Genomic DNA, 27567 nt, shown 5'->3' on the forward strand with positions numbered 1-27567 from the left:
ACGGGCCACCGCGCCTGGCCACCCCTAAATACTCTAGTGAGCATCTGAAAAAAAAGAAAAAAAAATCCCGCCTATTGTCATTACAGCGATATCTACTTTTTTTTTTTTTTTGATATCTACTTTTTTGGCTGAAGTGTTTTAAGGTAAATTATGTCTTTACCCTCAAATATTTCAGCATGCATCTCTAGATAAGGACATTTTCTCACGTAATCAAAATACCAGTATCCCTCCTGACAAAACTAACAAAAATCCTGTTAGCTAATAATCAGCCACATTCAAATTTACCGTCGACGTTTTTATCCTCATTTTACAGCATTAGAGAGCAATTGTCCCAGGCCCCCATATTAGGAAGAGAGAGAGCTGCGATTTGGACCCAGGCAGTTTGGGGACAGAGCTGTAACCACAGCTCCATGAGTCAGGGCAGAGCCAGCCCCTTCACCACCAGCTGGCCGCGCCCTGGGAAGGGAAGTTTGGGGCGGAGGAGGTTCATGCGGGAGGAGGGGGAGGCGCCCACGCATCTGGGGCTGACTCGCTCTTTCGCAAAACGTCTGGGAGGAGCCCCTGGGGCCACAAAACTGCCTCCTCCGTGAGGCCGGAAGGAGAGAGGTGCAGGGATCCCGCTCACAGGAGCTGCCCTTGCGACATGGGTCACCCGCTGCTGCTGCCGCTGCTGCTGCTGCTGCTTCACACCGGCGTCCCAGGTAGGCGCTGGGTCCCGAACGCTTGCGCCTGGAACAGGGTCTGATTGGTGGTGGTGGTCGGGGGTTGTCAGAGGCTGAGTTGGAGGAATGGGGTTCGGTCCTCGGCACCCTCCCTAATCAAATAATAGTAATTCTCCTGCTTTGTGCAACGCCACGCGGGGCAGTACCTGACACTCGGTAGGTGCTCAGGAAATGTTAGTGGAGCAAAGGCATTTAGCTTTACATGATTTATATAAAAATGAGTGCTTTTTTTTTTAATGGAGCTCTTCTAAGCTTCTTCCTTGCCATTTCAAACTAGGCAATAGGATTATTATTATTATATAATTATTATTATTTGAGACGGAGTTTTGTTGCCCAGGCTGGAGTACAATGGCGCAATTTCGGCTCACTGCAATTTCCCCTCCCTGGTTCAAGCGATTCTCCAGCCTCAGCCTCCCGAGTAGCTGAGATTACAGGCGCGCGCCACCAGGCCCGGCTAATTTTTGTGTTTAGTAGAGACGGGTTTTCCCCATTTTGGCCAGGCTGGTCTTGAACTCCTGACCTCAAGTGATCCACCCGTCTGTGCCTCTCAAAGTTCTGGGATTAGAGGCGCGAGCCACCGCGCCCGAGGGGGATTATTAATTTCGTTTTCGATGAAACTAGGGCACAGAGAGGTTAGGTAACTGGCCTAAAATCACACAGCCAGTGCTTGAATACGCGGACTCTGAACCCGCAGCCCCTACTCTCCACCCCCAGCGCTCTCCACGCTGGCCAGCCTCTCCCTCTGAGAAACAGGGGGACAGGGCCCTCTTTTACAAAAGGGCTAAAAGGAGGCTGGCTAAGCATTGCAGAGCCAGGACTGGAGACCCGGGACTGCCCCTCAGGACCTTTCTCTCTCGCTGAGGTCATTCTCACCTCCTTCCCCCAGAAAATGTGGGGGCAGGCACTGGGTCGAGAAACGAGAGGAATTTGAAAAGGAACTGAGTCAGCGCAGGTGGCCACCGGGTGTTGGGGCAGCGATGAATAAGTAGGAAAGCGCTCGAGACCGCGGGAGGCCGGGAGTTAGTAACAACTCTGTGACTCCGAACGCATAGCTCGGAGAGGATGTCCAAGAAGGCCAGGAGGGTCGGGAAGTGGGCCCAGGGGCTGGGCTATAATCTCGGGGCGGAGCCTGGGGCGGGGAGAGAGTGTCGGGGAGGAGCCAGAGGGCGGGGCTGGAACCTCCAAGAAGAGCTAGGGGCTGTTACAGCCGCGAAGATGAGCTGTGGGCGGGGCTAGAATCTCTGGACGTAGCCAGAGGGCGGGGTTATAATGTCAAGGAGCAACTAGAGGGCGGAGTTATAACCTCCGGGAGGGGCTAGAAGGCGGGACTAGAATCTTGAGGGACAGGGTTATAGCCTTGGGGAGGAGGTAGAGGACGGGGCTGGAACCTCAAGGAGGAGGTAGGGGCGGGATTATGTGCTTGGGGCGGGGCTACTGGGCTAAGAGCTCAAGTGGCCAAGGGGCGGGGTTATGACCTCGGGGCGGAGCTGTAGGGCGGGGCTGAAATGTCAAGGAGGGACTGGGGCGGAGTTATGACCTCAGGGGCGGGGAGAGCCTCGGGGAGAGCTAAAGAGCGAATTAGAATCTCAAGGAGGAGCTAGAGGGCAGGACTAAAGCCTCGAGAAGGAGCCTGGGGCGGGGCAAAACCTAGTTGGGGGAGTTGGAGGGCGGAGACAGAAGGAACTTCGCGGGAAACTACAGTATTTGGGAATCGAATCTCGGAGGACTGACGGCCGGGGCTAGAATTTGGGAATAAACTAGTGGGCGGGGAGAGGCTCTGGAGCCGAGTGGAGTGAGTGGAGGGTTAGTTCTATTAGGACACTGGGAATGGCGGGTATAACATAAAGATCCACGGGGGTAGGGCGAGGCTAGAACGCCCCTAGCAGAGCTAGAGAGGCGTAATCGACAGAGGGCCCGCGCGGGGAGAAGGACCTAATGGGAGCAGGAATAGAACGTCCTGATAGAGAGGGCGGGGATAGGACAATCAGGATATACGCCTCACGAGGACAGAGTGAAAGGAAAAGCGGGCCAGGACAGGACTTTGGGGAAGAACTTGTGGGCACGAATAGAACGTTTAGTTAGGGGGGTGGAGGTAGAAGTGCACAAAGGACAGACTGGAAGTACCGCCGGCTGGAACCCAGCAGAACGTGGAGCACGAATCTGAATGGACGGGGCCTGAAGACTTGGTGTTGGTATTGGGACATGCAGGTGCGAGCGGGGCGTTTTGGAGCTAAGCGTAGTTAACCTCTCCTTCCTTCCCCCAGCCTCATGGGGCCTGCGGTGCATTCAGTGTAACGGCCATGGAAATTGCCGAGTGGAGGAGTGCGCCCTGGGACAGAACCTCTGCAGGACCACGAGCGTGCGCCACTGGGAAGGTGAGCTACACACACACACACACACACACACACACACCCCTCTCCAGCGCAGCAGGGAGCTGCGAGTGATTGAGAATCCTTCCTCACCAGTAACTGGGAAATGCAAACTAAAAAAAACAAAACAAAACCAAAACAAGGAGAGTCCATTCCACACCCACCAGCTTGGCAAGCATTTAAAAGTCTGACAATACTCTGGTTAGTAAGGATGTAGAATTGCAGACCTTGTCTGTGGTGGGGGGTAAATTGGCACATCAACCACCTAGAGCGATTCGGCAATTCTAATCCAGATGCAGATTAGCATACGATACAGCTCAACTCCTCGTCATGCAGAAATGCCAAAGAACCTTGGCCACATATACCCAGGGACACATGTATAAGAATGTTCTACCGGGTGCGGTGGCTCATGCCTGTAATCCCAGCACTTTGGGAGGCTGAGTGGGTAGATCACCTGAGGTTCAGGAGTTCAGACCAGCCTGACCAACATGGTGAAACCCCGTCTCTACTAAAAATACAAAAATTAGCTGGGTGTGGTGGCAGATGCCTGTAATCCCAGCACTTGGGAGGCTGAGGCAGGAGAATCGCTTGAACCGGGGAGGCGGAGGTTGCAGTGAGCTGAGATCAAGCCATTGCACTCCAGCCTGGGCGACAGAGTGAGACTCCATCTCAAGAAAACAAAAAAGAAAAAAAAAAAAAAAAGAAAGAAAGGAAAAGAATGTTCTTAGCAGCAATGTTTGTGACATGGAAAACTGGAAACAGGCTGGGCACTGTGGCTCATACCTGTAATCCCAGCACTTTGGGAGGCAGAGGCAGGTGAATTGCTTGAGGCCAGGAGCTCAGAAAGGCCAAGGTTGCAGTGAGCTATGATTGCACCACTGCACTCCAGTCTGAGTGACAGAGTGATACCTTGTCTCTTAAAAAATTAATTAATGAGCTGGGCGCAGTGGCTCATGCCTGTAATCCCAGCCCTTTGGGAGGCCGAGGCGGGTGGGTCACGAGGTCAAGAGATTGAGACCGTCTTGGCCAACATGGTGAAACCCTGTCTCTACTAAAAATACAAAAATTAGCTAGGCGTGGTGGCATGTGCCTGTCATCCCTGCTACTCAGGAGGCTGAGGCAGGAGAATTGATTGAACACTGGAGGTGGAGATTGCAGTGAGCCAAGATCGTGCCACTGCACTCCAGCCTGCAAGACTCTGTCTCAAAAAAAAAAAAAAAAAATTAATTAATGGGCTGGGCATGGTGGCTCATACCTGTAATCCCAGCACTTTAGGAGGCTGAAGCCGGCAGATCACCTGAGGTTGGGAGTTCGAGACCAGCCTGACCAAAATGGAGAAACCCTGTCTCTACTAAAAATACAAAATTATCTGTGCATGGTGGTGCATGCCTGTAATCCCAGCTACTCAGGAGGTTGAGGCAAGGAGAATCGCCTGAACCTGGGAGGCAGAGCTTGCAGTGAGCCAAGATCGTGCCATTGCACTCCAGCCTGGGCAATAAGAGTGAAACTCTGTCTCAAAAAAAAAAAAAAATTAATGATTAGCCGAGTATGGTGGCATATGCCTGTAGTCCCAGCTGCTTAGGAGTCTGAGCCAGGAGAATTGCCTGAACCCATGAGACAGAGGTTGTAATGAGCTGAGATCGTGCCACTGCACTCCAGCCTGGGTGACAGAGCAACACCCTGTCTCCCCACCAAAAACATTAATTAGTTAAAATAAAATAAAATAGAGCAGGCTCCTTGTTGGGGTGAGGGTGGAGGCAGGGTTAACTCTAGAAAAAGACAGAGTTGGACTCAAACAAGAGAAGAGGCCTGGCAAACATCAGCCCTGGGAGTGGGTGACCTTGAGACCAGGAGTGTCAGAGGCTGGCTGGGCTGAGAGGAGCCTCTGGGGTAATGAAGATCCACTTCTTACAGAAGGGGAAGAGGTGGAGATGGTGGAGAAAAGCTGTACCCACTCAGAGAAGACCAACAGGACCATGAGCTTTCGGACTGGTGTGAGGATCACCACCCTTACTGAGGCTGTGTGTGGGTTAGACTTATGCAACCAGGACAGCTCTGGTGAGTAGGGCAGCCCTGGCCAGCCCCAACCCCAAGCTATCCCCAGCTCAACCTCATCATCATCCTAATCCTATCCTTAACTTTATATCAGCCGAACCCCAATTCCATGCCTTATCCCAGTCACACCCCAACCCAACTCATCTCTAGCTCAGCCCCATCCCCAGCCCATTCTTGACCCCATATCCAACCCCAACTCAACTTCCCCTCCAATTCTATCCCCAACTTCATGTTACCCCAACGCTGTCCCCAACTTAAACCCAGCCCTGTTCCAAACACAGTTCCAACCCCATCCTCAGTTCAGACTACCCTAAACCCCACTCCCAACAACACATTTACTTTCATCCTTAACCCAGTCCCCATCCTGCATGTTTATATGTATGGTTGTTATGTATAACTTGCAGCTCTGCCCTTAACAAGCTCACATGCATGCATGAGACATAGGTGAGATGTCTCAGTTATGTCTGTCCATCTGATTGGGCAAGAGATGGTTAAACTCAATCTATTGGGATGGGAGATGGTCCAAGCAATAGATGCTGAGGGGCCAGGATTCAAGCAGAGACTCTATGTTCTTAGGGGAGGATTAGATGGGCCGCAGTAGGTTGGGAGAATCCTCTGCAATAGATGGTCTCTGACTTGGGCAGTGAAAAAAAAAATGTGAAGGAATGTCCATAATTGTCTGGGTGTGGTGGCTCATGCCGGTAATCCAAGCATTTTGGGAGACCAAGGTGGGAGGACCGCTTGAGCCCAGGAGTTTAAGAGCAGCCTGGGCAACATAGCAAGACCTGGTCTCTGCAAAAAATAAACAAAAAATAGCCGAGGGGGTTATGCACCTGTAGTCCTAGCTATTCAGAAGGCTGAGGTGGAGCCTAGCTATTCAGAAGGCTTGAGCCTGGTAGTTCAAGACTGCAGTGAGCTGTGATCATGCCATTGCACTCCAGCTTGGATGACAGAGTGAGACCCTGTCAGAAAGGAAAGAAGGAAAGAGAGGGAGAGAGAGAGAGAGGAAGGAAGGAAGAGAGAAAGAAGATAGAAAGAAGAAAGAAAGAGAGAAGGGAAGGGACATAAAGGAGGAAAGAAAAGGGAAGGAAGGAGAAATAAATAAGAAAGAAAGAAGGAAGGAAGGAAAGAGAGGGAGGGAGGGAAGGAAGGAAGGAGCCAGAAAGGCAGGCAGGCAGAAAGAAAAGGAAGGAAGGAAGGAGAAAGAGATAGAAAGAAAGAGGAAAGGAAAAGAAAGGAGAAAGAGAAGGAAAGGGACATAAGGAAAGAAAAAGAGAAGGAAGGAGAAAGAGAAAGAAAGAAAGAAAAAAGAAAGAAGAGAGGGAGGGAGGGAAGAAGGAAGGAAAGAAGGAGAAAGAGAAACAGAGAAAGAGACAAAAGCCTTGTCTCAAAGAAGGAAAAAAAAAAAAAGAAAAAGAAACATCCAGAAGCCCCTTTGTCAAATTCTATGTTCAGGCTCTGATCATTTTAAGAAAAAGACTTAGAAAGGGTCAAATTCTCCTAAATTCCCACAGGAGAGGGAGTGTGGGGAAGAAATGGACCCGTGATGCATGGTCAGCAGAGATTCCTCTTTCTGGACCTGGTCAGGAAGGAAATAGGGTAAGGCCAGTCCAGTCATGGTGACGTCAGTGAGCAGAGTGCTACGTTTGCACTGGGTTTTCTTTGTTATTCATTCGTCCTGATTCTGGCTAGTTTTCATCCATCCTGACCTCAAACTTCAATCTGTTGGTGGGGCCAAATCAGATATTTGTTCTGAGGAAGTGACAAGAGAGGATATGAGCCTCCTCGGCCAGATGTGCTTAAGGAAAGTGCCAATACTTGGGTCTAAGTAGTGCATTCAGAGATGATAGTGAAAACATTTAACAATATTGGTCAGTGCTGTGACAAACTCCTGGAGTCCCCTGCTGGGCCCGGTGTTACCCCTTTCCATGATGGGTCACAGGGACATGAAGGCCCCTGGGGAGAGAGCTGGGAGTGGTCAGGGGTTCACTGGGAGCTTGGGGCAGCAGCCGTCAATTCGGTAATCTAATAACTGAGATGCCTGTATCATCCCCATTTCTAATGCCATTGTGCCCTGCCTGACTCCAAGAGACTCACAGTCCAGTGTGTGTGTGTGTGTGTGTGTGTGTGTGTAGAGGTGACAACAGACGCATCATCAGTGACTGATTATTAGTTTGGTGCAAAAGTAATTGCCGCTTTTGCCATTAAAAGCAACAGCAGAGGCTGGGCGCGGTGGCTCACGCCTGTAATCCCAGCACTTTGGGAGGCTGAGGAGGGTGGATCACCTGAGGTCAGGAGTTCAAGACCAGCCTGACCAACATGGAGAAACCCCATCTCTACTAAAAATACAAAATTAGCCAGGCGTGGGGCAGGTGCCTGTAATCTCAGCTACTTGGGAGGCTGAGGCAGGAGAATTGCTTGAACCCAGGAGGCAGGGGTTTCGGTGAGCCGAGATTGCGCAATTGTTCTCCCTCCTGGCAAGAGGGAAACCCCTTCTCAAAAAAAAAAAAAAAGGGCGGGCACAGTGGCTCCTGCCTGTAATCCCAGCACTTTGGGAGGCCGAGGCAGGCAGATCATGAATTCAGGAGTTCAAGACCAGCCTGACCAACATGGTGAAACCCCATCTCTACTAAAAATGCAAAAAAGTTAGCTGGACATGGTGGCAGGCACCTGTAATCCCAGCTACTCAGGAGTCTGAGGCAGGGAAGTTGCTTCAATCAGGGAGGTGGAGGTTGCGTGAACCGACATCACACCACTACACTCCAACCTGGGTGACACAGTGAGACTCCTTCTCAAAAAAAAATTTTTTTTTGGCTTGGCGCGGTGGCTCACGCCTGTAATCCCAGCCCTTTGGGAGGCCAAAGCAGGTGGATCACGAGGTCAAGAGATCGAGACCACCCTGGCCAACATGGTGAAACCCCATCTCTACTAAAAATACAAAAATTAGCTGGGCGTGGTGGCACATGCCTGTAGTCCCAGCTACTCGGGAGGCTGAGGCAGGAGAATTGCAGAGGTTGCAGTGAGCCGAGATTGCACCACTGCACTCCAGCCTGGCTCCTGGCAACGGAGCAAGACTCTGTCTCAAAAAAAAAAAAAAAAAAAAATTAAAAGCAACAGCAGAAACCGCAATTACTTTTGCACAACCGAATAGATTAGTCTGGGCTAGGAAGGGGGAAGCACAGGCAGAGGGGTCAGGGCTGGGATGAGGGAAGAGGAGGGGCCCCAGAGGTGATACCTGACTCAGGTCAGGGAAGATTTCCTAGGGGAAGTGGCAGCTAAGCTGGGTTTTGAAGGATGAGTAGGAATCAGATTATGAAACAGCCAGCAGAGGCCACGTGCAGTGGCTCATGCCTGTAATCTCAACACTTTGGGAGGCCAAGATGGGAGGATTGTTTCAGCCCAGGAGTTCCAGACCAGCCTGGGCAATGTGACTCTACAACAAATACAAAAATTAGCCAGACGTGGTGGCACATGCCTGTGATCCCAGCTCCTTGGGAGACTGAGGTGGGAGGATCACTTGAGCCCAGGTGGTGGAGGCTGCAGTGAGCTACGATTGCACCACTGTACCCCAGTCTGAGTGACAGAGCGAGATCCTGTCAAAAAAAGAAAAAAAGTTGGGTGCAGTGGCTCACACCTGTAATCCCAGCACTTTGGGGGGCCGAGGGGGGCCGATCACGAGGTCAGGAGTCAACACCAGCCTGGCCAACATGGTGAAACCCCTTCTTTACTAAAAAATACAAAAAGTTATCTGGGCTTAGTGGCAGGTGTCTGTAATCCTAGCTACTTGGGAGGCTGAGGCAGGAGAATTGCCTGAACCTGAGAGGCAGAGGTTGCAGTGAGCCGAGTTCATGCCACTGCACTACAGTTATCCCAGTAGCTGGGATTACAGGCGCCTGGCACCACGCCCGGCTAATTTTTTTTGTATTTTTAGTAGAGACGCGGTTTTGCCATGTTGGCCAGTCTGGTCTCGAACTCTTGACCTCGTGATCTGCCCGCCTTGGCCTCCCAAAGTGCTGGGTTTACAGGCATAAGCCCGGTCCTCATTTACATTTTTAACAAATTATTCTGACCTCAGAACAGAAGATAGATTGAAAGGAAGCAACAGTAGATGAGGGGAAACCAACGTAGGGGGAGGTGAGGTTGTCCAGGTGGAGAGGAGGGCAGCAGGACTAGGGTGCCAGGTGTGCAGAGGAAGAGAAGTGGATGGATTTAAGAGCTATTCAGGCTAAGCACAGTGGCTCACGCCTGTAATCCCAGCACTTTGGAAGGCCAGGCAGGAGGATTGCTTGAGCCCAGGAGTTGGAGGCTGCAGTGAGTTGTGATCACGCCACTGCACTCCAGCCTGGGCAGCAGAGCAAATCTCTGTCTCAACAAAAGCCAAAAAAAAAAAAAAAAAAGCTATTTAGAAGCAGGCCTTAGTGGTGGATTATGTAGTAGAGAGGGGACCTGCAATTCTGGTCATAATGGAGTCACTTGTATCAGACCAACGCTTCTGCCAACGATAGTTACAAATGCTGGACAAATAATAAACAATTACTGGAAGTTACTGGAGAGCAGCAAATGAAAGGAGAAACTTGGCTGGGCGAAGTGGCTCATGTCTGTAATCCCAGCACTTTGGGAGGCCAAGGCAGGCGAATTGCTTGAGCTCATGAGTTCAAGACCAGCCTGGGCAACATGGCGAAACCCCATCTCTACTAAAAATACAAAAGTTAGCCAGGTGTGGTGGCATGTGTCTGTGGTCCCAGTTACTTAGGTGGCTGAGGCACAAGAATTGCTTGAACCCGGGAGGTAGATGTTACAGTGAGCCAAGATTGCATGACTGCACTCCAGCCTGGGCGACAGAGTGAGACTCTGTCTCAAGAAAAAAAAAAAAAAGAAAAGAAAGGAGAAACTTGAGCTGCTACCACCTCTGAAATAAGGAAGGCATAGAATGTGGGTCCCACAGACAACCTGGCTTTTTCCCGGAGTGCACTTGCCAATCTGCTGCTGTGGAAGGGAAAGAGAGCCCAGACGGAAAGAGAGTCGCTAGACTGAGAAGACGGAGGTTGGAGTTTGGGGCTGCCAGAATGTCTGGAGGATGAGAGTTAAAATCCTGGAATGGATGGGACCACAGAAAAGGGAGTCCCCAATCTGCAAACAAATCTCCCTCAAGTCATTGGCAAGCCGTACATGCACAGGGTGAGAGTCCAAGAAACTTGGAAGAGAAAAATAGTAACTGGGAAGCTACAAAAGCGAGCAAGGCTTCCAGCAGGCATGTGATGCTGGGGACACAGGTTGCCAAGCTGGAGAGGCCTCGGTAAGCACCTCAGGCTCTCCCCGCAAGACCATCCTAGGGGTAAGGGCCAACATGAAATAGACCAGCTCTAAACAAGCCTAGGTCCAATCCTCGACAGGAATGAAAACCTGACTCTGGAAGGAGAAAACATCATTTAGGCCCTTGACAGATTTTTATCTATAATGTCTGGCATGTGATCAAAACTTACAAGATAACCAGGCATGGTGGCGTGCGTCTGTAGTCCCAACCACTTGGAAGGATTGCTCGAGCCTGAGGGTTCTGTGCTGTCGTGTGCTATATCAATTGGGTGTCTGCACTAAGTTTGGTATCAATATGGTGATCTCCCAGGAACAGGGGACCACCAGGTTGTCTAAGGCGGGGTTGAAGTAGCCCAGGTCAGAAACGGAGCAGGTCAAAACTCTTGTGCTGATCAGTAGCAGGATTATGCCTGTGAGTAGCCACTGTACACCAGCCTGGACAACATAGCAAGACCCTATCTCTTAAAAAAAAAAAAAACTCTACAAGGTTTTCTGAAGAAAATAAAAAGGACCAATTGACCAGAAACCAAGAGCAAAATCCAACTATAGAAACAGAGTTGTAGTGACTCAGATAGTGGATTATATGACAGGACGCGTGAAAAGTGCTACAATCAATATGTTAGGACGACAGAGGAAAGGGTAAGTTTTAGCACCTGGAATCTGTGTTTTAAAAGAGTCCAACAGAAAATGTGGAACAGTGACTCAAGTGACGAACTCTGCAGATGTGCTTGATAGAGGTCAGACACAGCAGACGAGAAGGATGGAAGAACTAGAAGACGGAACAGTAGAAGCGTGTGGATTGATGTACAGATGGGGAGGAGCAGGGGGTCTGCCAGATTTCTGCCCTGGGGACTGGATGGGGCTGCGTCGGACATGTGGACTTCAAGAAAAGGATCAGTTGTGGGAGAAGACAGGGAATTTCATTTGGGACAGGTGTTTGAGTTATAGCCATGGGGCATCAAAGAGAGTTGAATGCACAGGTCTGGAGCTCCTAGACAAGTCTGAACCAGAGAGAGATTTGTGAGTGATGAGCAGATAGATGGAAATGAAGTCATGTCAACTGATATTTGCCCCATGGGAGAGTCTATACTGTGAGAAATAAAAAGGGCTTAAAACAGAGCCTGGCCAGGTGCGGTGCTCAGGTCTGTAATCCCAGCACTTTGGGAGGCTGAAGTGGGAGGATCGTTTGAGCCCAGGAATCTGAGACTAGCCTGGGCAACACGGCAAGACCTCATCTCTACAGAAAATACAAAAATTAGCCGGGTGTAGTGGCACACACCTGTAGTCCCAGCTACTCGGTGGGCTGAGATGGGAGAATCACTTGAGCTCAGGGAGGTCGAGGTGGCAGTGAGCCATGATTGTGCCACTGCACTCCAGCCTTGGGGACAGAGCAAGACCCTGTCTCAAAAAAAAAAAAGAGGCCGGGCGCGGTGGCTCAAGCCTGTAATCCTAGCACTTTGGGAGGCCGAGGCGGGTGGATCACGAGGTCAAGAGATCGAGACCATCCTGGTCAACATAGTGAAACCCCGTCTCTACTAATACAAAAAATTAGCTGGGCACGGTGGCACGTGCCTGTAATCCCAGCTACTCAGGAGGCTGAGGCAGGAGAATTGCCTGAACCCAGGACGCGGAGGTTGCGGTGAGCCGAGATCGCGCCATTGCACTCCAGCCTGGGTAACGAGCGAAACTCCGTCTCAAAAAAAAAAAAAAAAAAAAAAAGAGAGAGAGAGAAAGAAAAAAGTAACTCTGAGGCTCACTGGCATTTAGAAGAGTGGCATAAAAAGAATTCACACGACCAGGTGTGGTGGCTCACACCTGTAATCCCAGCACTTTGGGAAGCCAAGGCAAGCGGATCATGAGATTAGGAGTTAGTTTGAGACCAGCCTGACCAACATGGTGAAACCCCATCTCTACTAAAAAATATACAAAAATTAGCCAGGCATGGTGGCGGGCGCCTGTAATCGAAGCTACTCAGGCGGCTGAAGCAGGAGAATCGCTTGAACCCAGGAGGTAGAGGTTGCAGTGAGCTGAGATCACATCACTGCACTCCAGCCTGGGCAACTGAGCCAGACTCTGTGTCAAAAAAAAAAAAAAAAAAGAGAGAGTTTACACAGGAGACCCATGAGTGACCACCCAGAGTGGGCAGGACTGGAAATGGGGAGTCCAGGGGGCAGTGGGAGCTCAAAGCAGGCACATGTCCCAGCCTGATGGGTCAGGGAGGGCTTCCTAGAGGAGGTGAAATTGAAGATGACAGGTGAAACTGAAGAATGAGTAGGAGTTAGAGAAAGTAGGGCACAAGAAAAAGGTGTTCTAGGTGTGAACAGCTACTTTGGCAAAGATGAGATTTTGTGTTTTCACTTTCATGGAAGTTTGTGTGAGAAGACATGGGTTATTGGCCTCGTAGTTATTTTTCTTTGAGGGGGACGGCAGGGCTTTGGATGTAAATGATTTGCCTAATTACAGCTAGGGCCTTGCCAGTTGAGAGCCTTGGCCGACATGGTCCTCTCACGTTTTTAAGACTTGGCCTGGACTCAGCTCAGATGTGTCTTGGGTCAGGATGGGGAGGACATGCCAAGCATGGGAAATGGTGTGAGCCAAGGCCTGGGCAGAGGAATGACTCTGGTGTTTCCAGGGAAAAGTAACGGATCCAGCTGGCCAACACCACAAGGTCCGTGCAAAAGGCAAAGTGACCACAAATCAGCCAAGTGAGTCTTAGATCCCAGGGATGATTAGGTAGTGTATTATCTATTGCTTATCTATTATCTATTGCTGCCTTACAGATTGCAGCACTAAAATAGGCATGCGTTATTTCACAAAGTTTCTGAGGTCAAAAACCCTGGAGTGCCTTAGCTAGGTGGTTGTGGCTCAGGATCCTTCATGAGCCTGCAGCCTGGGTGACAGAATGAGACTCTGTCTTGGGGTGGGGAGTGGGGGGAAGGCCGGACTTGGTGGCTCACGCCTGTAATCCCAGCATTTTGGGAGGCCAAGGCAGGTGGATCATTTGAGGTCAGGAGTTTGAGACCAGCCTAACCAACATGGTGAAACTCGGTCTCTACTAAAAATACGAAAATTAGCTAGGTGTGGTGGCAAGCGCCTGAAATCCCAGCTACTCGGGAGGCTGAGGCAGGAGAATCGCTTGAACCCAGGAGGCGGAGGTTGCAGTGAGCTGAGAGCATGCCATTGCATGCCAGCCTGGGTGACACAGTGAGACTCCCTCTCAAAAAAAAAAAAAAGGAAAGAAATATACTTCTAGGACCATGTGGGAATGCTGCACTGGAGTGAGTAGGGGGTGAACGAAGGGGGTGGATTCTAGAAAGATTCAGCAGGCCGAATAGGCAGGGCTCGATGACTGGCTGCAGGAGGGGATAAGGAGGAACTGATGCCAAGCGAGTCCTCGCAGAGCTGGAGCTCCAGGACTGTCCACACGGAGTCTCACTCCCCTGCTCCTCTTCCAAACAGGCCCGGCTGTCACCTTTCCCCGAAACCGTTTCCTGGAATGCATTTCCTGTGGCTCATCAGACATGAGCTGTGAGAGGGGCCGGCACCAGAGCCTGCAATGCACCAGCCCTAAAGAACAGTGCCTGGATATGGTGACCCACCGGACCTCAGAAGCTGAGGAAGGTGAGCCCCAACCTACTGGAACTCCTCCATGCTCTGCTTCTCCCCGAGACTGCACTTAACAACAACCCCAAAGTGACAGGGATGTCAGCAAGTGACAAAGCTCTCTCAGGCACAAGAAGTCCAGTGATAGGAAGTCCAGGACCACAAGGACAGTTCCAGGGTCACCAGGAACCCAGATGCCTTCTCGGGTTTGTTTGTTTGTTTGTTTGTTTGTTTTGTTTTGTTCTGTTTTTGAGATAGAGTCTTGCTGTGTCGCCCAGGCTGGAGTGCAATGGTGCAATCTTGGCTCACTGCAACCTCTGCCTCCAGGGTTCAAGTGATTCTCCTGCCTCAGCCTCCTGAGTAGCTGGGACTACAGGTTCATGCCACCACCATGCCCGGCTAAGTTTTGTATTTTTAGAAGAGACGGTTTCACCATGTTGGTCAGGCTAGTCTCTAACTCCTGACCTCGTGCTCCATCTGCCTTGGCCTCCCAAAATGCTGGGATTACAGGTGTGAGCCACCGCACCTGGCCGTCTTCTCATTTCTTACACATCACTTCCATTCTCAAAATGCTTCATAGTCCAAAATGGCTGCCAGAGCTCCAGGCCTCACATGTAAGTTCCAGAAAGGAGGAATAAGAAAAGAAAAGGGACAAAAAAATGGGACATTATTCCTTTTGTAAGGGTTCTCCTTTCTGGAAGTCCCTTAAAACACTTCTATTTATATCACATTGGTCTGAATTTCATCACATGACTATACCTACAGAGGCAGGAATATGTTGTTTTCGACAAGATCTGTGATTGTCCTAGATAAAATGAGGGTCCTATGATGAAGGGTGAAGTAGAGAATGGCTGAATGCCTGCTATGGTGGGCAAATCCCATCTTAGTTCTTCATGCACAATCTGACATCTGACTCTGTCCCCTGGCCCCTATAGGGCGTCCAAAGGATGACCACCACATCCGTGGCTGCGGCCACCTTCCTGGCTGCCCAGGCATCGCTGGTTTCCACAGTGAAGACACCTTCCACTTCCTGAAGTGCTGCAACACCACCAAATGCAACGGGGGCCCAAGTAAGGAACAGGAGACATGGGCGAGGCGTGGGGTCGGGCAGGGGCCTGCACGCAGACAGACAGCGCAGTCACTCTCGGGCAATCAACTCCTCCCTGGGCCTCTGTTTCCTTTTCTGAAAAATGGGAGTATCAGGCCTTTTTGTTTTGTTTTGTTTTGAGACGGAGTCTTACTCTGTTACCCAGACTGGAGTGCAGTGGCTGGATCTCTGCTCGCTGCAAACTTTGCTTGTTGGGTTCAAGCGATTCTCCTGCTTTAGCCTCCTGAGTAGTTGGGATTGCAGGCACCCGCCACCATGCCCGGCTAATTTTTGTATTTTTAGTAGAGACGGGATTTCGCCATGTTGGCCAGGTTGGTCTTGAACTCCTGACCTCAAGTGATCCATCTGCCTCGGCCTCCCAAAGTGCTGGGATTACAGGCATGAGCCACCGAGACCGGCTAGGCCTTTCTTCAAAGAAGAATTTTGCTCATGCCTGTAATGCCAGCAAAATTTGGGAGGCTGAGGCGGGCAGATCACCTGAGGTCAGGAGTTCGAGACCAGTTTGGCCAACATGGTGAAACCCCATCTCTACTTAAAAAAAAAAAAAAAAAAAAAAAGAATTCAGTGAGACTAGCTGGGTGTGGTGGCTCATGCCTATAATCCCAGCACTTTGGGAGGCTGAGGCAGGTAGATCATGAGGTCAGGAGATCCAGACCATCCTGGCCAACATGGTTAAATCCTGTCGCTACTAAAAATACAAAAATTAGCCAGGCATGGTGGCACGTGCCTGTAGTCCCAGCTGCTCTGGAGGCTGAGGCAGGATAATTGCTTGAACCCGGGAGGTGGAGGTTGCAGTGAGCCGAGGTCACCCCATTGCACTCCAGCCTGGTGACAGAGCTTCCTGTCTCTTTTGTTTCTCTCTGGCCCTCCCACTCCTCACCACCTCCACTGCCACCGCCTGGGCTGAGCCACACTGACTTCTTGCCCAGGTTGTTGCAATCACCTCCTCTCTGATCTCCTTGCTTCCACTCCTGCCACCTTACAGCCAAGGCTCAACCCAGCAGCAAGTGATTTTTGGGGGGCAGGGTGGCGGGGGGCACAGGGTCTCACTGTGTCACCCAGGCTGGAGTGCACTGGCGTGATCATGGCTGAGTGCAGCCTCAAACTCCTGGGCTCAGGAGTTCCTCCCGCCTAAGCCACTGGAGTAGCTGGGACTACAGGTGCACACCACCACAACCAGCTATTTTTGTATTTTTGATAGAGATGGGATCTTGCTATGTTGCCCAGGCTGGTTACGAACTCCTGGGCTCAGCCTCCCAAAGTGTTGGGATTACAGGTGTGAGCCACCCTGCACTGCCAATTTTTTATTTTTTAATGTAAATCAGATCATGTCACCCTCCTTTCTCAGGCACTTCAATGACTTCCCCTTCCACTTAGGATAAGATCCAAAGGCCTTACTGTGACCTGTGTAATTTGGCACCTGTCCGCCTCAGGCCTTTGTTTAGTTTACTTTGGTTTTGAGGGTTTTGTGTTTTCTTTAGACGCAGGGTCTCGCTTTGTCGCCCAGGCTAGGGTGCAGTGGCGCAGTCACGGCTCAGCACCGCCTCAAACTCCTGGGATCCAGTGATCCTCCCACCTCAGCTTCCCAAGGAGCTGGGACTACAGATGTGCATCACCGCACCCAGCTACATTTTTTAGCTGTCACCCAGGCTGGAGTGCAGTGGCACAATCTTGTTTCTTACACATCACTTCCATTCTCAAAATGCTTCATAGTCCAAAATGGCTGCCAGAGCTCACTGCAACCTCCACCTCCTGGGTTCAAGCGATTCTCCTGCCTCAGTCTCCTGAGTAGCTGGGATTACAGGCACTCGCCACCACATCCGGCTAATTTTGTATTTTTAGTAGAGATGGGGTTTCACCATGTTGGCCAGGCTGGTCTCGAACTCCTGACCTCAGGTGATCTGCCCACCTTGGCCTCCCAAAGTGCTGGGGTTATACAGGTGTGAGCCACCATGCCCAGCCTAAATTTTTAAAACTTTTGTAGAGATGTTATGTTACTATTTGCCCAGGCTGGTGTCAAACTCCCAGGCTCAAGCAATGCTTCTGCCTTGGCCTCCCAAAGTGCTGGGATTAGTTTCTTTCTTTTTTTATTTGAGATGGAGTCTTGCTCTGTCACCCATGCTGGAGTGCAGTGGTGCCATCTTGGCTCACTGCAACCTCCACCTCCCAAATTTAAGCAATCCTCCTGCCTCAGCCTCCTGAGTAGCTGGGACTACAGGCGTGTACCACCACGCCTGGCTAATTTTTTTTGTATTTTTAGTAGAGATGGGGTTTCACCATGTGGGCCAGGCTGGTCTTGAACTCCTGACCTCAAGTGATCCCCCTTCCTCAGCCTCCCAGAGTGCTGGGATTACAGGTGTGAGCCGCTGTGCCTGACCTTCATTTAGTTTCTACAACCACCAAAACCCATCTGGCCTCATGGCCCTTGCACATGCAGTATCCTCCCCCAGGAACACGTCTTCCCCAAGAATTCACCCCGCTGGCAACTTCTCATCCATTAGGCCTCAGCTTTATTTTATTTATTTATTATTATTATTTTTTGAGATGGAGTTTTGCTCTTGTTGCCCAGCCTGGAGTGCAATGGCGCAAGCTTGGCTCACCACAACCTCTGCCTCCCAGGTTCAAGCGATTCTCCTGCCTCAACCTCCTGAGTATCTGGGGTTACAGGCATGTGCCACCCTGACAAGCTAATTTTATATTTTTAGTAGAGATGGGATTTCTCCATGTTGGTCAGGCTGGTCTTGAACTCCCAACTTCAGGTGATCCGCCTGCCTCGGCCTCCCAAAGTACTGGGAGGCCTTAGCTTTAATGTATCATCTTCAGGGACACTTTCACTGTCCCTCCCTCCAATGTAATCTAGATCCCTGTCTCTATTACCCAGCACTGTCAACACATAGAAATGTTCCATATCTGTGCTGTCCAATATTAATAGCCACTACTATATGTGGTCTATTCTGGCAGCTGTAATCCCAGCTATTCAGGAGGCTGATGCAGGAGAATTGCTTGAACCTGGGAGGTGGAGATTGCGGTCAGTGAGCACTTGAAATGTGAACTGAATTTTAAGATTCAATTAATATTAATATATTTAAATTTAAACAACCACATGTGCCCAGTGGCTACCAGATTGGCTAGTGTAGCTCTAAACTGTGAATTCTGGCTGGAGGCAGTGGCTCACACCTGTAATCCCAGCATTTTTGGAGGCGGGAGGATCACCTGAGGCCAGGAGTTTGAGACAAGTCTGGGCAACGTAGCAAGACCCCATCTCAAAAAAATTTTTTAGTAATAATAATAGTAATAACTTGTAAGTTCTGGCCAGGTACAGTGGCACACACCTGTAATCCCAGAACATTGGGAGGCTGAGGCAGGCAGATTGCTTGATCCCAGGAGTTCGAGACCCAGCCTGGACAATGTGTTGAAACCCCGTCACTACAACATATAGAAAAATCAGCTGGGCATGGTGGTGCACACCTTGTAGTCTCAGCTAGTCAGGAGGCTGATGTGGAAGAATTGCTTCAGCTGAGTGGTTGAGGCTGCAGTGAGCTACAGTTATGCCACTGCACTCCAGCCTGGGCAACAAAGTGAGACCCTGTCTCAAAAATAAATAAATAAGTTGTAACTTCTGTGTGGGCAGGGACAGTTTAATCTTACATAAGTTGCTCACCCAGAGCCCAGCACAGTGCCTGGCCAGAAATGGGGCTCATGGGGAGTTGAAAGCTGGGGTTTCTCAGGCCAAGTGCGATGGCTCACACCTGAAATCCCAGCACTTTAGGAGGCTGAGGCGGGCAGATCACAAGGTCAGGAGTTCAAGACCAGCCTGACCAACATGGTGAAACCCTGTCTCTACTAAAAACATAAAAATTAGCTGGATGTGGTGGCTCATGCCTGTAATCCCAGCTACTCAGGAGGCTGAGGCAGGAGACTTACTTGAACCTGGGAGGCGGTGATTGCAGTGAGCCGAGATTGCACCATTGCACTCCAGCATGGGTGACAGAGCGAGACTTCATCTCAAAAAAAAAAAAGTTGGGGTTTCTCTCAAGCCCTGGAAAACCATCCCCCTTCCAAATGCCATTCAGATGCCTGACCACAAGGTGGCTCCAAGACATCTCTGGCTCCGAGTGGGAGTCCTGGGGAAGTCATTCAAGGAAGTGGGGATCCAGGCACTAATTTTCTTGGTCTCTGTGTCTCTGGTCTTCTCCTAAGTCCTGTCGCTTGCAAATCTGCCGAAGAATGGCCACCGGTGTTACAGCTGCCAGGGGAACAGCACCCATGGATGTTCCTCTGAAAACACTGTCCTCACTGACTGCCGCGGCCCCATGAACCAATGTCTAGAAGCCACTGGCATTTACGGTGAGGCCCTTTCCGAGGCTGAGAGGGGATAGTTACTGGGGGTAGAAGGTTTTCCAAGAGACTGACTTCCAGTTAAGCTGGACTTAACTGTGGTGGATCTCCCTGTGGAAAAGGTGGAATTTTCTTCAGGTGGGTGGATATTGTTGTAAGGAATTAGGACTTACCCATCAGAATGTAAACATTTTTGCCATAGAAAAGTGGAATTCAGGCTGGGTATGGTGGCTCAAGCATGTACCCTCAGCACTTTGGGAGGCTGAGACCAGAAGGTTGAGACCTGCCCAGGCAACATAGCAAGATCCCCATCTTTACAAAAAGAAAAAAGAAAAAAAAAGGTGGAATTCTTTGGTGGCAAGATTTCTTGTGGGTTCGGGAATTTGCTGAAGACATCTCAGGCTTTCATCCTGTGACGTCCTGGAAAGGTCTCTGTATTCCAGTGGTTCTTAAGGTCTTTGGTCTCAACTCCTTCATGCTCTTAAAAATTATTGCTGGCCAGGCGTGGTGGCTCACACTTGTAATCCCAGCACTTTGGGAGGCCGAGGTGATGGACCACTTGAGGTCAGGAGTATGAGACCAGCCCGGCCAATGTGGTGAAATCCTGTATCTAGAAAAAAATACAAAAATTAACTGGGCGTGCTGTCCCACACCTGTAACCCCAGCTACTCAGGAGGCTGAGGCACGAGAATCTCTTGAACCCAGGAGGAGAAGGTTGCAGTGAGTGGAGATTGCACCACTGCACTCCAGCCTAGATGACAGAATGAGACTTCATCTCAAAAAAAATTGCTGTTTATTGTTTATGTCAGTGATTTCTATAGATAAATGTCATATTAAAAATTAAAACTGAGAAATCTTTTTTTTTTTTTTTTGAGATGAAGTCTTGCTCTGTCGCCAGGCTGGAGTGCAGTGGAGTGATCTCGGCTCACTGCAACCTCTGACTCCCAGGTTCAAGCAGTTCTCCTGCCTCAGCCTCCCGAGTAGCTGGGATTACAGGCATGCGCCACCACACCCAGCTAAGTTTTGTATTTTTAGTAGAGATAGGGTTTCACCATGTTGGGCAGGATGATCTCGATCTCCTGACCTTGTCATCTGCCCACCTTGGCCTTCCAAAGTGCTGGGATTACAGGTGTGAACCACCGTGCCCAGCAAAACTGAAAAATCTTTAAAGATTTACTTACGAATTCATCTTATAACAATAAAAACTCATTACACATTAACATAAATAATATTTTTATGAAAAATGACTATAGATTCCAAAGAAAAAATGTAATGACCTCCAGGCATGGTGGCTCACGCCTGTAATCCCATTACTTTGGGAGGCCAAGGTGGGTGGATCACTTGAGCCCAGGAATTTGAGGCCAGCCTGGGCAACATAGCAAAATCCTGTCTCTACAAAAAATACAAAAATTAGCTGGGCATGGTGGTACGTGCCTGTAGTCCCAGCTACTTGGGAGGCTGAGGTGGGAGGATCACCTGAGCCTGGAGGTGGAGGTTGCAATGCGAGACTGCACCACTGCACTGTAGCCTGGGCAACAGAGTGAAACAGTGTCTCAAAAAAAAAAAAAAAGTAATGAGAAAAGTAGCTTTATTTTGCTGTGTTGCACATCTCTTTGATGTCCAGCTTAATAGAAGACAGCTGGGTCCTCATGGAAGCGTCTGCTTTCAGTCTGTTGCAATATTACATGTTCTGGAGTTTTTGGAAAACTCCATTATACACTTATGAGAGTGAAAAAGCCATATGTTTCAGTATTATTGTGAGAATAATTTTGATTTCACAGATCTCCTGAAAGGGTCTCAGGGGTTCCTGAGCCACACTTTAAGAACCGCTGCTTTCTCTCTCTCTCCTTTTTTTTTTTTTTTTTTGAGACAGGTCTCACTCTGTTGCCCAGGCTGAAGTGCAGTGGCGCAATCATAGCTCACCACAGCCTCGATCTCCTGAGCTCAAGTGATCGTCTCACCTCCGCCTCCTGAGTAGCTGGGGCTACAGCTTTTTTTTATGTTTGTAGAGACAGGGTTTTGCTATGTTGTCCAGGCTGGTCTGGAACTCCTGGCCTCAAGCTCTCCTCTCTCCTCGGCTTCCCAAGGTGTTGAGATCACAGGCGTGAGCCACAGTGCCTAGGCCTGAGAACTGCTGCTTCCTCGAGGTGGTAGTGAAGTTGGGGCCCACCACAAGGTGGCAGGTCACCTACCGGAGAATTCTAGTCCTGGGCCCAGGAGCTGGAAGTCTCACTCAGTCTTCTCTTTCCTCAGAACCACTAAGCGAAAGCTACATGGTAAGAGGCTGTGCAACCTCTTCAATGTGCCAACATGACCACGTGAGTGACGCCTTCAGCATGAGCCACATTGATGTCGCCTGCTGTACTGAAAATGACTGTAACAACCCAGCCGAGGATATCCAGCACCGCAGTGAAGCCGCTCCCCCGCCTGGCCCTGCCCATCTCAGCCTTACCATCACTGGGCTGATGACTGCCAGACTGTGGGGAGGCACTCTCCTCTGGACCTAAACCTGAAACCCCCTTCCCTGCCCTGGCTGGATCCAGGGGGACCCTTTGCGCTTCCCTCAGCTCCCAGCCCTACAGACTTGCTGTGTGACCTCAGGCCGGTGTGCTGACCTCTCTGGGCCTCAGTTTTCCCAGCTGTGAAAATACCTATCTCACAAAGTTGTGTGAAGCAGAAGAGAAAAGCTGGAGGAAGGCTGTGGACCAGTGGGAGAGCTTTCATTATTGTTAATATTGTTGCCACTGTTGTGTTGTTGTTATTGTTGTTATTATTAATTAATATTCATATTATTTATTTTTTACTGAAATAGATTTTGTACCAGTGAACCAGGCCAGGCCTGCCTTTCTTTGTAGTGTCTATCTTTGGGAGAATAAATGGTGGGGGACACCTTTCCACAGGCTCCTGGAATCAGGGGTCATGTTTGAGGCCCCTGCCTAGGTTGGAAGTCCCTGTGGGGGCTGCCTCCACACCTATTTCTGGCCTCCAAATGCTGCCAGGACAGGAGAATCACCTTCTTGAACAAACATCACCATTCTAAGTTCCCCTTGATTAAAAACCAGCTAAATCCAGCCTCAAAACATCAGCCTAATGGCTAATGTCAGCATAACTAGGAACATTCCAGCCCTAGGATAAACCCCTCTCTGACCAGAAACATGCCAACGCTGAGATAGCCTCCCATTCAACCATAGACATTCCAACCCCGCAATAAACTTTCCCTCACATGAAAACATTCCGAACCTACAATAAGTGCCCGATTCCAAAACCCTTACTTACCCTTAGTCTGAAAAAAAAAAAGGCTCTTTAACCTAACTCAGCCAAAAGCCCCTCTCAGGTGTGTTTTCTCTAAAATAAACCTGTCTTTAACTGTCAAGCCACATTTCTTGTTTCTTTCCTCTTTCTTTTTTTTCCTTTCTTTTTTTTTTTTTTTGAAATGGAGTTTCACTCTTGTTGTTCAGGCTAGAGTGCGATGGCGCGATCTTGGCTCACCACAACCTCCGTCTCCCGGGTTCAAGTGATTCTCCTGCCTCAGCCTCCGGACAAGCTGGGATTGCAGGGATTACAGGCATGTGCCATCATGCCCAGCTAATTTTGTATTTTCAGTAGAGACAGTGTTTCTCCATGTTGGTCAGTCTGGTCTCAAACTCCCGACCTCAGGTGATCCACCCACCTCAGCCTCCCAAAGTGCTGGGATTACAGGTGTGAGCCACTGTACCTGGCTTTTTTTTTTTTTTTTTTTTTTTTTTTGAGACGGAGTTTTGCTCGTGTTGCTCAGGCTGGAAGTGCAATCGTTCGATCTCAGCTCTCCACCTCCCAGGTTCAAGCGACTCTCCTGCTTCAGACTCCTCTGAGTAGCTGGAATTACAGGCATGTGCCACCACACCCAGCTAATTCTGTATTTTTAATAGAGACGGGGGTTTCTCCATATTAGTCAAGCTGGTCTCGAACTCCCAGCCTCAGGTGATCCACCTGCCTCAGCCTCCCAAAGTGCTGGGATTACAGGCGTGAGCCACCGTGCCCGGCCTCCTCTTTCTTTAATTCTTCCAAATGCAACCTTCCAACTCACCTACTGAACACTAAACCTTCCGGTCTTACATCTCCCAAACTTCAACAGTTGCAACTATTTTATTGTTCCAAGGAGACATGCCCACATTTCCCAGCATGCTTTGGGACAGGAGACAGATAGAAGATAACCTGATGGCCAGAATTCCCTGCATGCACTGCAGCGAGGAATAAGGACAGGAGTGCACTTCCCCTGAAGTGCTGGGGACAGGGGATAAAGGCTGGGCTCTATTTTCCAGGATGCCTCAGGACTGTCAGAAAAAGAGAACTACCATTTCAACGGCACTCTGGGAGCACAATATTGAAGAACTCATCTTTCTTCCCACCATTTGTTAAGGCAACCCATGGAGACAAAAATTACATTCCCCACGAAGCCTTGTGGCTAATGAAGAAAAAAAAATAAGACATCTTTGGCTGGCTGTGGTGGCTCATGCTTGTAATCCCAGCACTTTGAGCAGCAGAGGTTGGCAGATCACTTGAGGTCAGGAGTTTGAGACCAGCCTGGCCAATATGGCGAAACCCCATCTCTACTAAAATTACAAAAATTAACTGGGTTTGGTGGCAGATGCCTGTAATTCCAGCTACTCAGAAGGCTGAGGCAGTAGAATTACTTGAACCCAGGAGGCAGAGGTTACAGTGAGCCAAGATCACACCACTACGTGACACAGCGAGACTCTATCTCAAAAAAAAAAAAAGGACATCTTCCATGGTATTTGGGTGGCAGGTGAAGGGACAGGGTTCCTGTTTAGGGCTTTCTCTAATCACATATCACCACCTGCCATTGTGGTGGCTTAAAGAAGTGGTGTCTGTATTTCTGCCTCTGGAATATAAGTGACCCTGTGACTGCTTTGACCAGCAGAATGTGGTGGAAGTTTTGCTGTGCTATGTTCTGGAATCAAGCTTTAAGAAACTATCATTTTTTACTTTCTGAATCTTGCGATGCTCACCCTGGGAAAACCAGCTGCCATGTAAAAGTACTACTGCCCTGAGACCACCATGCTGTGAGGAAGCCCAAGCTACTTATGTATAAATGCCATGTGGAGACAGAGCCCCAGATGTTTCAGCCATCTCAGCTCAGGCACCAGACAAGTGGGTGAAGAAGCCACTTTGGACATGTAGCCCTAGCAGATGTGATATAGAGAAGAACCAGGAAACTCAGCTATGCTAGTTTCCTACAGCTGCCTGTGACAAATTATTACAAACTTTATAAACTAACACATTGTGTGCCTGCATCAAAACCTCACAGAAGGACAGGCGTAGTGGCTCATGCCTGTAGTCCTAACACTTTGGGAGGGTGAGGAAGGAAGATCTCTTAAGCTCAGGAGTTCAAGATCAGCCTCGGCAACATAGTGAGACCTCATCTCTACTAAAAATTTAAAAAATTAACTGGATGTGGTGGGGCATGTTTGTAGTCCTAATTACATGGGAGGCTGAGGTAGGAGGATCACTTGAGCCCAGGAGGTCAAGGCTGCAGTGAGCCACGATCATACCACTGCACTCCAGCCTGGGCAATGGGACCAGACTCTGTCTCAAAAAAAAAAAAAAACAAACCCAAAACCACATTACGTATGTCCTATAAATATATACAACTATTATGTATCCATAATAATTAAAAATAAAAAATTTAAAACATACACACACAAATCTTACAAACTAGGTGGTTTAAAACCACAGAAACTTAGGCCAGGTATGGTGGTTCAAGCCTGTAATCCCAGCACTTTGGGAGGCCAAGGCAGGCACATCACTTGAGGCCAGGAGTTTGAGACCAGCCTGGCCAACACAGTGAAACCCTGTCTCTACTAAAAATACAAAAAAAAAAAAAAAAAAATTTTAGTTGGTTGTGGTGGTGCTCTTCTGTAATCGCAGCTACTTGGGAGGCTGAGGCAGGAGAATCGCTTGAACCTGGGAGGCGGAGGTTGCAGTGAGCCGAGATTGTGCCACTGCACTCCAGCCTGGGCAACAGAGTGAGATTCTGTCTCAAAAACAACAACAACAAACAGAAACTTGTTCTCTCACAGTTCTGAATGCTACATGTCCAAAACCAAGGTGTTGAAGTCTCAGGGGAAGAGCCACACTTTTACAGTGTCGGGGTAAGAACCCTGCTTTTAAAGTCTCAGGGTCTCATGCCTGTAATCCCAGCACTTTGGGAGGCCGAGACAGGTGGATCACCTGAGGTCGGGAGTTTGAGACCAGCCTGGCCAATATGGTGAAACCCCATCTCTACTAAAAATGCAAAAATTAGCCGGGCATGGTGGCAGGTGCCTGTAATCTCAGCTACTTGAGAGGCTGAGGCAGGAGAATTGCTGGAACCTGGCAGTCGGAGGTTGCAGTGAGCCGAGATCACACCATTGCACTCCAGCCTGGGCCAACAGTGAGAGTCTCAAAAAAAAAAAAAAAAAAGTCAAGAGAAGAACCCTTCTTTCCCCTTCCTTTGCTTCTGAGGGCTGCTGGCAATCTTTGCCATTCCTTGGCTTGTAGCTGCCTCACTCGAATCCCTACCTCTGTCTTCTCATGCCCATCTTCCCTGGGACTGTGGCTATGTCTCCAAATCTCTCTCCTTATAACCCCATATCAATCACTGGATTGAGAGCCCACCCTAACTCAGCATGGACACATTTAGTCATTAATTTAACTACATCTGCAAAGACTTTCTTTCTGGCTGGGCGCAAAGGCTCACGCCTACAATTCCAGCACTTTGGGAGGCTGAGGCAGACGGACTGCTTGAGGGTGGCAGTTGAAGACCTCCTCGGCAACATGGCAAAACTCCATCTCTACAAAAACTGCAAAAGTTAGCCAGGTATGGTGGCACTTGCCTGTAGTCCCAGTGACTCGGGAGACTGAGGTAGGAGTATTGCTTGAGCCTAGGAGGCAGAGGTTTCAGTGAGCTGAGATTGTGCCACTGCACTCCAGCCTGAGTGACAGAGTACGACCCTGTCTCAAAAAAAAAAAAAAAAAAAAGACTTTATTTCCAAATAAAGTCACATGCAAAGATACCAGGGGTTAGAAGTTAATCAGATTTGGGTAAGGTGAGGTGGCTCACTCCTGTAATCCCAGCACTTTGGGAGGCTGAGGTGGGCAGATCACTTGAGATGAGGAGTTTGAGACCAGCCTGGCCAACATGGTGAAACTCCGTCTCTACTGAAAATACAAAAGTTAGCCAGGCATGGAGGTAGGCACCTGTAATCCCAGCTATTTGGGAGGCTGAGGCAGGAGAATCTTCTTGAACCAGAAGGTGAAGGGTGCGGTGAGCAGAGATCGTGCCTCTGCACTCCAGCCTGGGTGACAGAGCAAGACTGTCTCAAACAAACAAGAAAGCTAATTATATCTGCAAAGACTTTATTTCCAAATAAGGTCACATGTACAGATACCAGGGGTTAGAACTTCAACATATATTTCAGTTGGGGGATACCATTCAAAACCCACAACACCAACCACCAGCCTCAGATATATGGGCCTTGGTGCCCCTCGCCTCCACCTCCAGCTGTTCCAGCTAGTTCATTTTTGGCCTCAGTTCATCATGAAGCAGATACACACCAATCCTGCTCCAATTCCTGACTCACGGAATCATAAAATTAAAAGGTCGTGGTTTCACACCACTACATTCTGGGGTGTTTTGTTATTCATTGATGGTTAAACGGAACAGTAATTTTTGTTTGTTTTTAGCTAACTTTTCCCATTATAATTGTCGTGGAGGGCAAGGCCTTTTATTTACTTGATACTGTATTCCTAGTGCCTGGAATATGATAGGTGATGAAGAGAGAAAGGAGAGAAGGGACTGGGTGCAATGGCTCATGCCTGTAATCCCAGCACTTTGGGATGCCAAGACAGGAAAATTGGCTGGGCCCAGAAGTTCAAGACCAGCCTGAGGAACATAGCGAGAGACTCTGTATCTACATTAAAAAAAAAAAAAAAAAAAAAAAAAAGGCCAAGTGTGGTGGCTCACACCTGTAATCCCAGCACTTTGGGAGGCCGAGGTGGGTGGATCATGAGGTCAAGA

General features: G+C 49.3%; 1 protein-coding gene across 5 annotated transcripts; it reads left to right on the forward strand.

Moving 5' to 3' along the window:
- The first annotated feature begins 570 nt into the window (after positions 1–570).
- Positions 571–22341, forward strand: PLAUR (plasminogen activator, urokinase receptor). Of its 5 annotated transcripts, none has more exons than XM_012437984.3 (7): positions 579–701; positions 2987–3097; positions 5006–5149; positions 13919–14080; positions 14998–15132; positions 19371–19517; positions 21762–22341. In XM_012437984.3, the coding sequence occupies exons 1-7, from the start codon at positions 644–646 to the stop codon at positions 22013–22015; spliced, it is 1011 nt and encodes a 336-aa protein (XP_012293407.2). In that variant the 5' UTR covers positions 579–643; the 3' UTR covers positions 22016–22341. The 5 variants fall into 5 exon arrangements, with proteins under 5 accessions (XP_064237286.1, XP_012293407.2, XP_012293408.2 ...); XM_012437985.3 differs by lacking the exon at positions 579–701 and adding an exon at positions 2381–2525; XM_012437987.3 differs by lacking the exon at positions 579–701 and adding an exon at positions 2381–2514.
- The last annotated feature ends 5226 nt before the right edge of the window (positions 22342–27567 follow it).

Source organism: Aotus nancymaae, unplaced genomic scaffold (assembly GCF_030222135.1).
Source record: "Aotus nancymaae isolate 86718 unplaced genomic scaffold, 86718_ANA_hifiasm-v0.15.2.pri h1tg000028l, whole genome shotgun sequence".
Lineage (NCBI taxonomy): Eukaryota > Metazoa > Chordata > Mammalia > Primates > Aotidae > Aotus > Aotus nancymaae.